The sequence below is a fragment of the Engraulis encrasicolus genome, chromosome 21 (assembly GCF_034702125.1).
Source record: "Engraulis encrasicolus isolate BLACKSEA-1 chromosome 21, IST_EnEncr_1.0, whole genome shotgun sequence".
Taxonomy (NCBI): domain Eukaryota; kingdom Metazoa; phylum Chordata; class Actinopteri; order Clupeiformes; family Engraulidae; genus Engraulis; species Engraulis encrasicolus.
In genome coordinates, this window is record NC_085877.1 from 3,827,541 (window position 1) to 3,839,052 (window position 11,512).

The 11,512-nt window shown below is 41.2% G+C and overlaps 1 protein-coding gene across 1 annotated transcript; it reads right to left on the reverse strand.

The window, feature by feature from the left end:
* Positions 1-8,208: 8,208 nt before the first annotated feature.
* On the reverse strand, positions 8,209-11,083 carry LOC134438030 (tripartite motif-containing protein 72-like). The gene is made up of 6 exons (XM_063187619.1): positions 10,517-11,083; positions 10,186-10,281; positions 9,761-9,994; positions 9,109-9,253; positions 8,492-8,662; positions 8,209-8,303 (listed from the first exon to the last, which is right to left on the reverse strand). The coding sequence occupies exons 1-6, from the start codon at positions 11,081-11,083 to the stop codon at positions 8,209-8,211; spliced, it is 1,308 nt and encodes a 435-aa protein (XP_063043689.1).
* Between the last annotated feature and the right edge of the window lie 429 nt (positions 11,084-11,512).

Consider the following 11,512-nt stretch of genomic DNA (forward strand, 5'->3'; position numbering starts at 1 on the left):
GAATGTACAAAAGGGTGTGTAATATGCTAATATGTCAAAAGGTTGTGCAATGTAACATTACATGTTCTGTATTTGAATGAATGAATGAATGAATGAATGAATGAATGAATGAATGAAACTTTATTGTCATTGTACAGGTACAACGAAATTGGTGAAGTGCAGATGCTCACCGTGCTTAAAAATCATCATCATCAACAACAACAACAAAACCCCCAAAAAACAACTGGAATGTCCTTTGGGATTGATTAAAGTTACTCTATGTTCAATAATAAAATAATGTAATAATTAACCATAAAAAATAATATCAATACTATACTTTTTTATTATTTGTATATATGAATGTGTAATGTAGGCCTATTGTATAAATGATGTACCGTTATGTACTGTGATGTCTCCACTGTGGGCCTTGAGCCTGTTTTAAAGTTTATATGTACTATAGTGACAGACTATACGACAGTGAAATGTAAACTTACAACCAAAAAATACATTTCCCCCAGGGACATTGCAGGGATTTCCCCCTGCAACAGACCCCACCTTCATTGGGTCCCCTAAAAATATAACTTAATTGTATTGCAAATGCAATTTCTAATATTTGTTTACAAAAACATGTCATATTTCATGTGAAACTGCATAACATTAAAATGATGTTGGGGGCCAGAGAAGATGGCCTCAGGGGCTGTAAAGAGACACAAGTTCCCCACCCCTGACCTAGAAGCCTCTCCAGACCAGTGAATGTCTTGCAGGAGATTCCAGAATAAAAAGAAGAACACTCTGCCTGAAGGTCTAACAGACTAGACAGTCGCAGACTGTTCGCAGTCCATTAAAGCTAATTTGCGCAAGACCTGAAGTGTGCAGATTTTCTCCTTTTTATTTAGAAGTCTCCACGAAATCCTGCACCTTCAATCTAAACAGATGAGTGGTGATCCTTCATTACAGGAGATTCCAAAATAAGATAGAACTTCTTATATAGAAGTTGCAACTTCTCAGTGCAAACATACATACTCACTACACTGAATAAATAATTACTAGAGCAAAAACAAGATAAAGACTAGATACCAGAAATGACTAGGCCTACGAATTACATTGCACACTAGCCATAGAGGTTTTTGTATGACATTGGCAGCCTAGGGTTATTGCTGCAGGCAGTGATTTGTCACATTTCAGACATTGTATCCAAGCAAAGAAAATAAAAGTAAAGTGAAGTAAAGTAAAATAGATAGACTACTGTAGCTAGGTAGAGTCTTTGGGGTGTACATGTTTGAGAGTTCAGATTGTTTGACGTTGTGGAAGCTTACGTACCTCTGATGATGTGGGAGGGGGGTACAGATGTTCATCTGAGTTGGCGGCGGGCGGCAGATGATCTTCTCCACTGTCTGTGATGTTACGCTCCGCCCTAGTGGTGATGCAACGCCTTCGGCTCAGCTACACTCACTAAGGCCAGGAGCTCGTTCAGGTAGAATCTGGATCCCGCTACAGCGGGAACTCCACCCACTTTGTCGAGAACTAATAAACTTTGAGCATTTCCAACCATTCTGGGTAGAGGCGTGTCCAAAGCAGTGACGTTCTTTAAGCAGAGACATTCTATTGGGGACTAAGAAATGTTTGGTTTAAACTTTGCCTCAGCCTGTTCTACCCTCGACCAGTAGCAAACCAAGGTAGGTGGGGCAACCATGCGGTTTAAGAATGTCAGTTGTTATGATTTTGGTCAGACCAAGTCTCGAAGACATTTGAAAGTCATGATGATAATCAGGCAAGGCCCTCAGGGCTGTAGTACTCAAATCTGGACCCAAGTCCATTTTTTGATGGATTTGCACTTGTCTCAGACTTGTTGGTAATTGGACTCAATCTTGTGTCGGACTCGGCCACTGGACTTGCCAAGTGTAGCTTTTGGACGCGACCGAGTATTTATTGTGTTAACAGTGTGTCCGGTGGTGGGGTTGGGTCCAGTTTTCTGTTCTGGAATTCTGACTATGGGGAGTATTTCTTTTCTATGCAGATGTCCCAGGCTGTGTGTCTGAGGCTTTCACCTGGTTGCAAAAACAACCTGAAATCTTTATCGATAATCAACCTGATTCTCTTTATACATATAGAGTATATACATGAGTTTGGTGGTGGTGCATGTAGCTGAAATTCTACAACAGTTGAGGTATGTGGAGAGATTTTCTTGAGTGAAACAAACAAACATAAAAATGGAAAAAGGGAAGGGGGTGAAAGTGAAAGGGAAGTGCAGTGCGTAAGGGTTAACGTTCGGCGAGAAGGTCGCTACCGTGGAATAGCAGCACGACAGAGAGAATCTTTAGACCCCGACGCGGAGCGGAGGGGTCTTGTTCTCTCTGAAGTGCTGCTATTCCACAAAGCGACCGACTCGCCGAAAGTTAACCCGCTTATTATATGGATATACTTAAATGATTCACACATGGCGGGGACATTTCTTTAGACCTATTTAGGGGCCAAGCAGCGAAGCTGGCGAAGGCCCCTAGTGTTTTAGTTCCCTCATTGACTCCAGTCAAAATTCTTCTCCCTCTGCAAGTCTATGGCAGCCCATAGAACCGTACATAGGAAAGTTATGAAAATTGGCACACATATTCGAGGCAGCATCAACATTACCCGCAGTGATTTATAGGTCCCCAGCCCCAACACTCTAGCGCCACCAGCAGGTCAAAGTTGCAGGTACATTTCTGCTTGTAACTTTTGAACCGCTGGTCCAATTTTCAAAAACTTTGTATCCCTGGAATCCTTGGCCCAGGACAAATCCGAGAACTAGTGATAATATTGTACCCTGCGTGTATAGTTTTCCCGCAAATTAGAATTTTGTGAAATTCAATAAAAATGCTATTTTTCCCGCAATGTTTGACCAATTTGCCCGAAACTCGGTATATAGTATCTCTGGACTGAGCTACACATGGGGTCTCAAGGAATATTGGATATCTTTTATCGTTTAGCCGTGACAGCCAATCAAAATTGTCGTAAAAGTGGCAAAACAGGAAGTGAGGTCATATCTCAGCAACCGTTTGTCGAATTAGGCTGGGATTTTTTACACACATAGTAGTCCATCCCATGACCTACCACAAAAAAAAATCAGATCCCCAGCTCAAACTCTGTAGCGCCACCAGCAGGTCAAAATTTAGCTACATTTTTGCCTGTAGCTTTTGAACCGTACTCCCAATTTTCAAAATATTGGTACACAGGTCATCTTCACACTATGTTGCACCCAGGTATGGTTTTCGTAACGATTGAGAAAACTATCAGCTCACAGCAGCCATTCAAAATTGTGGAAAGAATGGAGGGATTTTTCTCATGTCTCTGTCCCCTTTGCCAACGGCACCTGCGCACGTTCACTGACACCATTCTCGGCAGGGGGTCTCTGGACACACAAGAGACGAGAGCTTAGGTGTGTGCGTAGTTCTGCTATTGCTCTAGTGTCAACCAAAGCCCCACTGCCCCAGCCCTTGCACATACCCCCCACCCCACACACACAGACAGAGGGAGAGGGAGAGGGAGAGGGAGGGGACAGGGAGAGAGAGGGAAGGAGGGAGGGAGAGAGAGAGAGAGAGAGAGAGAGAGACCATTGTTGTTCTCTCGGCTCCTCTGTCTTTCACACACTCACACACACACACACACACACACACACACACACACACACACATTACTTCTATGTACACCAATTCCTCAGAACAGTCTCAAAAGGCTGGGCAACATTGCATTGCAGCCTATAGGATTCTTATGTTTAGGATTTCAAGGACATATCTATTTTCAGTAGGCTCCTGATTCTTTTCCATAATATTATATGTCATATAAACAATTTTACTAAATAGAATGATCACATAGGATTATAATTGCTGTGCTAAAAGCAAGCCTCTCAAGTATAGAAATTACTTGCTGATATTTTATAGACTAATTTGAGAGGAAATGGAAATGTGTTACTCAATATAAATCAAGGGCAGCACAGGCCCTGCCATGGCCAACCGGTAGGGCACTCGTCTATCATGCGGCTCACCCGGGTTTGATTCCCAGCCCAGGTCCTTTGCCGACCCTCCCCGTCTCTCTCCCCATTTTCCCCTCCAAGGAATGCACCCCAACATTGGCGAGATTTGGGCCAAAGGGGGGCGCTGCAGTTCCTTCTGTTGCCGTGGCGACTTTGGCAAGTTTACTGCTTGGCCCCGCATTGCTGCTTGCAGCTATATTTAATGTTAAGATTGTTGCTGCGCAAAACAAAACAGTGCCGTTGTGGAACACCGCTAGGCAACAGCTAGGTAGCCAGGACAACAGGTGTTGTCTATCACAGTAGCTGATTAGAGTCTTGTTGAAAAGTCGCTTTAGCAGTGAAAAGTCTTGTTGCCATTGACAGCGGTCTGTTATAGACCAACCCGTCCGTTATCGAAAAATAACAGACGTGCGAACGTTGGGGAGCCCCGTTGAAATGAATGGAGCATTCGACCGATGACGTCACACCATATAATAAACAAGAATAACAGTAGCATGGTAACAAGAAATGGAGGTAGATGTTATTAAGGTAGCCAAGTGAAAGGAAACAGATAGACTAATACAATGGATTTGAGATGGTATGGTAAGAACAGAGTGAAATTGAGAAGAGGTGAAATGGCTTGACGAAACATTGTTCTCACTTGCAAATTTATTTGCAGTGTGCAAGATGTTTTTCCACCAGATGTTTTTCTAACATTGGTGACCTTGGTGATCTCATCCTGCAACTGATCACAGGAGGTGTGCAAAAGACAAAAAAGACACAGATTACTGTGTCAGCCGTTTCTGTATATTCCAGTGGTTCTCAACTTATTTTTGAACAAGCGTCCCCTTGACCTCATCATAAGCTTGTCAACGCCTCCTTGACCTCTCACACCGCCCCCAAACTGTATCCTTCCCTAACGCTATTCTAGTGCATTTTCAAGCCTAGACCTAGGGGAAGCAGAGATGAAAATGCTGACATGTGAAATGTGACAATAATAGACATGATTAGGTTCTCCTTCAGTTATGTTCTCTTTCAGAATGTTTCCTAAGACGCTCTCTGACCTTTGCCAACAACAAAACTGTTTTTTTAACCCCTGAATGTGTTTGGTGCAACATTGAACTCTTTTGCCACTGCAATTAATTTACTGACACATACAGTACATTGCAGACAAATATTTGTGTATCCTTTATAGTCACATAGAGGGGAGATAAGCAAGGCATGAACCATGCTGGTACAGATTGGCATGAAAGCAAGTAAAGAATAAAAAAAGCATCCTTAATAACTACAGTAGTAACAAGATTTACAGTCTGTAAAATATGTTACTGTATAAAGGGCTTCAAAAACTCAACCTTTTAGAGGGGAATCGCATGCTATATGCCCATGTCTCAAATGTGCACTGAAAAGTAGTCTACTGTGTTTACAGAGCTGGATTAAGATGGCCTGGGGCCTGCAAAAAGCAAATTTCAAAACAAAATTGTACATCGTAATTCCAAGTCCGGAATGAAATATAACGTGCTTGCTAACTATGGAGTCATCATCTAAATTTTAAAGGTAGCCAGTGTTACTAAACATTGCACACACCAGTCACTGTTCATATAATAAGTGTAAGAACCAACAACGTTTTTTTAAGACTTGAAAATGGATATTTCATATCACCCATCAGAACATGGTCAGACATTGAGGTGGTGAAAAACTATAAATATTTGGGAACTGTAATAGATGACAAATTAACTTGGAGCTGTAACACCGATACTATTTACAAAAAGGAAATGCAGAGACTGTACTTCATGCGAAAGCTAAGACAATTTAAAGTGGATAGGGATATGATGCGGAGTTTTTTTTATCATTCTTTTGCTGAGAGCATTTTATGTTTCTGTTCTGTAGCCTGGTACTTCTCCCTGTCTGTTGTTAATAAAAATAAGCTCCATAAGATAATCAACATTGCCATCAAGATTGCTCGCCAGCCACTAAATAGCATGGCCATGACTGTTGAAGCAAGGGTGGTAAATAAGGCAAATACCATATGTGAGGATCTCTCACACCCCTTACAGCAAGCATATGAGTTGTTACCCTCAGGTAGGAGGTTTAGGGTACCTTCATTTAAGACAAACAGAGCCCGCCAATCATTTATACCTATTAGTATATCCATGCTAAATAAGACAACTGTAACTTAGATTGAATAGCACATTGCACTTTGGTACTGAATACTGCACTTTACTGTGTTTATGTTGGGTTTTTTATCAACCTGTCTTTTTGTCCTAGAGGGAGGAGAGGGGGAGGGGGAGGGTTGTGTTTGTCTATTGTGTTCTTGTTTATTGTAATGTCTTTGTAATTGTATCACTGAAAATGGCACAGAACAATTTCCCGAAAGGACAAATAAATAATCTATCTATCTATCTATCTATATCCATAGCTAAATTATTTCCATTTTCTTTAAAACAGCAGCATTTCCTATTGATGAAGTTCAATATGGTTCAATCTATTGAGGTTACAGTGGTACTGTGATACGGCTCATTCAGTTACCACTCCACCATTCAGTCTAAGTTGCATCTTAGTTTCCAAATGCTTTCCCAAACTGGAGCGCCGAGGCCCCCTGGAGTGGACTGTGTGTGTTTCCCCATAGGATTCCCTCTCTGTCTCGGTCTCTCTGTCTGTCTGTACTAATGGTGAATGTATGTGAATGTGTGTTTTTCTCTGTGCGCAATGCATGAATGTTGTTCCCCACTCCCTCGTGTGTCTTCTAAAATTCTGTGAGATGCCTGTAAATTTTGGGATGGGGTTTGATTGGGGGGAGGTGTCCGGGTGGGATTAGATAGGACGGGTATTGATAAGGGATGGGGTTATCGATAACGGGTCAATAACGTCATTGGGTAACTTTTAGTTAGAGTTGAGGAGAACATACTTGAAAGCAGACGTGTGAAAGTAGTGGGGAGTTTAGTGTGAGTGGTTAGTTTAGTTTTATTGTTTTTCCTTAGCTTCTGTTTGGAAATCTCCTGTGCCCATATACCAATATTTTCAAGCCAGTAAGTAGGCAACATAATCTCCTACTGGTTCTTACTCCTAAGTGGTTCTACACCATTGTGTTTTAAGAACATAATGCTGTCAGCCCTCTGAGTGAATAGGAGTTGATGCCACCTGACATACTGTAAGTGAACTACCGGAGTCTTTGTTGAAATACAGATGCCATTGACAAATTTGATCATCCTGTAATATTTTATTAGCGTAATTACCTGCAATCAACACCCACTCATTAAATGATGGGCCTCACTAAGAATATTGCATATTACACATGCAGATACAGTATATAAACACAGATATGTTATGCACATACTGTACAGTAGCCTACATCAGTGTTTCTCAACCTGGGTGCCGGGGGACCCAGTGGTGCCGCAGGCCCCCCTCAGGGGTGCCGCGGAAATGTGATTAATAAATGAATAGTGTAAATGAATATATATTTGTCTAAATTAACAAATTAAGGCTTAGTCAGTGGAATCTTTCGTCTGCCATTTACGCACAATATAGTAAATTTATGCCATGTTATGGCTTGTTAGTTTGGGGTGCTTTGACATTTCTCATGAATTGAAAGGGTGCCTCGCCTAAAAATAGGTTGAGAAACACTGGCCTACATGACACACACACAAAATAAAATTAGTATTATTATTATTGAATTGATTGATGAAGTGAATTAAAGTGTGTCAAGTGTCAAAAAAGGAAAAGAAAAAACGTGTAAAATGGATAGTGTGGTGTGGTTTTCTCAAAAAATAAATGTCATTGCTAATGCACTGGTCACTTGTCCATATTCAAAGTAGTCTACTTCTCACAAAAAATCAATCAGACATCAACTTGGGTTGCTATTATGGGCACTGACAAGTATTTTACTTTTAATAATAATGAGAAGAACATGAGGAGAAAATATTTTCACCTTCACCTAGATGCAACCTCATCAACTAGCCTACAATATGCATAGCCACATTTCACCACTGACTATAATGAAACATGGCAATGAATAAACTTACTAAAGTGGAGACTAGGCATTTAAAGAACACTCGAGTAACATCAGACAGCCTATATTATCTGTAGGTGAGTACGAATAATTAGCATTATCTTGCCGTGTTACTACTGAAATAAAATGAAAGCAACTGAAGGGTCCCAGAAGGACTTAATTATTGACTTAATTATTGACATAAACTACCACTATTCGTGTAGCTCCAACAGCAAAGCAACTGGGTGATCCAGATTCTTCATATTGTGAGGACCAGGTCCAGCTGTGATGAACTCCCCATCCAAGCTGGATTCTCAGGGAAGTTAACAGTCATGGTACCTGGCGATGCAGCACCTGGACAGGAGTGTTGAGTCAGCAACATTACAGAATTTCATTTCCTGAATGGTAACGATTTTCATTTATATATGCTCTCATGGAAGATTAAATGATGTTTTGTATCTGTTATTATTGGGAATATACGAGTTGAATTACTATTATGATTACACATCATCAACAATAACTTAAAGCAATGAGGGGGTTACCTTGTACTACACCCACACCACTGACAGTGACATCATACTGGGTCCCACACTCTTGTTTGCGATAACCATGTCTGTAACTATCTTCAATCCGATAGCAATACGTCTGACAAATCCTGGTGATGGTCTCAGGGGCCTTCAGTTTGACCTCATCCCCAGCCATGAAGCCTGTGACTACAAGCAGAGACCGTTGTAAGCACAGCTAGCAGTTTGCAACTATTTGAGAAATGCACCCCAGTATTATAGGCCCTGCTAATGGTCAATCATGTTTTTAGAGATGATTTAGCCAAAGTGGGCCCTCCTGTAGCCTTATATTATCTAATCTTTAGCCTTATCTAATCTTTGCGTAAAGATGGCAAACCGGAATGGCAGCATTGCCAGATCTATCAAAAAATATCAGTTTATTGTTTGGGTCTCTTGTCCACATGCCACCCAAAACGCTGGTGGCATGTGGACAAGAGACCCAAACGATAAACTAAAAATATCATATTAATTTGAAATCGTTCTCGTGTCAAAAAGGCCTTAGTAAAATGTCTGTGTATGACCTTTGAGTTATACATCATCCTGACTTCAACCTGACAGACTTATAATGTATCATTTTGGAGAGATCCAAATCCTACCATTCAATATTTCCTGATGAAACTGTTTTGTTTTCTCCCTCAGGCATGGAGTCACTGCTGTCATGAAATTCTCGAAGGAAAACTGTGGTTGAAAAGTGACTCTGGGAAGGATCTTGGGCTCTGGGGCAAAATGAGTCTGGAAACTCTACAACACAATAATTATTGAAGTGTTAATTCCACACATAGAGAGTATGGCCAACTCGAAGACTGTTACATTTGACTGCCTAAATGTTGACTACAAACACTGCAAATTTTCTATAAATGATCCGCAGAAGCAGATTAAGGCCCACATAGTACTTTCATATCAAAGGCAAACAGCTTTTTGATTTGTTTTTCATCCAGATTTGACTTGATTGCCAAGATGTTACAGGTTCGGTTACAACAAACTGTGCTTGCCACCCCTTTGCACGGGCAAGCCCGTTATCCTATATATCAGGCCTTTACTGATGCACTTTAAATGGCAATCTACCCCGTACCCAGTGAAAAAAAATATCCCCATGAAAGAAGACAGCCACCCCATGTAAAAGAGGGACAACTTGTATCAGACTACTCTCAGCAGTTACTGTTATGTGAGCAGTTTTTCAAATTGTTAAATTTAGGCATGTCAATGACAGAGCTGCTAAAATGAAGTGACAACTTCTAACTCTGTCACCTGTAGAAACTCAGTGGCATCCTCTACTGATTGGAGCTGGCCAATGGAAGCGTCCTGATTTTTCAGTTGAGTGATCTCCACATCCAGCTGCTTCAGGAGTCCTCCAGCTCGACTCTCCTCTGCCCTCTCCTGGGCTCTGATGGACTTTTTCACCTCAGAACATTTTTGCTCCAAGAAGTTGATCAGCTCTTTGAAAATCCGATCAGTTTCATTAACAGCATCCTGTGCTGAGGCCTATAGGCGACAAATATGACATACTGTATCACAAGGAAGGGTGAACTTGTTTTGACATTGTTCCTGACCTGCTTAGAACAAAGCTTAATGTCAGTATAACTGACCAAAAACTGAATTCCATAGTTTTATAGAGAGAAGTGTGCAATAACAAGCATACAGATTCTACAGTAACTCTGTTGGTAAGTGAATACCTGCAAGTCTTTTAAAGCCTTTTTCACAGCCTCCACCTTATTCGTCCTCCTCTGGATTTCCTCTGGGATTTCCTTTTTCTTAGTCACTAAGATTTTCTGTGAATAAATATGCATAAATAAATGTTGCTCAAAACATAGAGAGAAATATCTTGTTGTAGACTTGTTGCTATTTCCACAAGGGATATACAGTATAGTATAGACATGCAGTGTTAAGACAACACATAACACATAAAAACATTAAATATAAGCACTTAGCATTGCAAAATGCATGAGCAATTAGGCCTAAATAAAAAATCTTGACCAAGAAAAGAAAGACATAAATTAGGCCTACCTGCTTTTCAGCTTTTTCTGCAGTAGTGGACACCGTTTTGTGCCCACTGTGGTTGTCCATTGAACAGAGCAAACAGATGAGTTTCTCGTCCGTGCGACAGAACACCTCAATCATCCTGTTGTGCTGAGAGCAGATTCGATCTTGTATCTTCGTGACATTAACCAGCACGTGCTTCATCAAACAGGGAACCTCATAGTGAGACTGGACATGAGTCTCACAGTAAGAACCCAAGCATGTCAGACACGACTTGATGGCTTTGTGCTTCTTCCCAGTGCAGAAATCACACCCTACATCAGACGGTCCAGCAAACGAGGACATCTTACGTTCAGGTTGAAGTTTTGTGTCCTTCATTTTCCTCACAACTTCAGCTATCATTGTGTTTCTACCCAGTGTAGGTCTCGGGGTGAAGGTCTGTCTGCACTGGGGGCAGCTGTGAACACCTTTTTTGTCTTCTTCATCCCAGCAGCCTGTAATGCAGCTCATGCAGAAACTGTGTCCACATGGAATAGTCACCGGATCCCTCAGCAGGTCTAGACAAATGGAACAGCTAAACTCATCAGTAGACATCGTAATAGAGGCCATTTTATATTCTCTCTCTCAAACAGATGTGTTTTGGTTTTAAGTATGGATGGAGAGAAATGGGTTTCGTTTCACCAGAAGTTATGTGGTGCTGTTCACTTCCTGTTCTGTGCCAACAGTTAAAGGTACAATACAAACATATACTGTAATGGGACGGCAGATGGCAATTTCCCACTTAAATTGAAATGAAATATTCTTCCCCTCGCAATTAGATCACACCTAATTTAGTGTCCTGTGTTTATTAATTCACATAAGTTGCCTAACTCAGAGAGGAACCATGGACTGTAAAATGTGCTCTGCTTCCCCAAGGTGTAGTACACAGAACAGGTTTAACATGGTGAAAGTGAAAGCCCATTGGGAAACTCCTCCTCCTACTCCCATTGTCATTGTGACACAGCACTCCACAGCACACAAGTG

Coding starts and splice junctions, on each gene's coding strand:
- LOC134438030 (XM_063187619.1), bottom strand. CDS start 11,083: ATGTCTACTGATGAGTTTAGCTGTTCCATTTGTCTAGACCTGCTGAGG. Junction 9,995..10,185: donor AGGCTTTAAAAGACTTGCAG/GTATTCACTTAC, acceptor TGTCGCCTATAG/GCCTCAGCACAGGATGCTGT. Junction 8,304..8,491: donor TGGTGTGGGTGTAGTACAAG/GTAACCCCCTCA, acceptor ACTCCTGTCCAG/GTGCTGCATCGCCAGGTACC.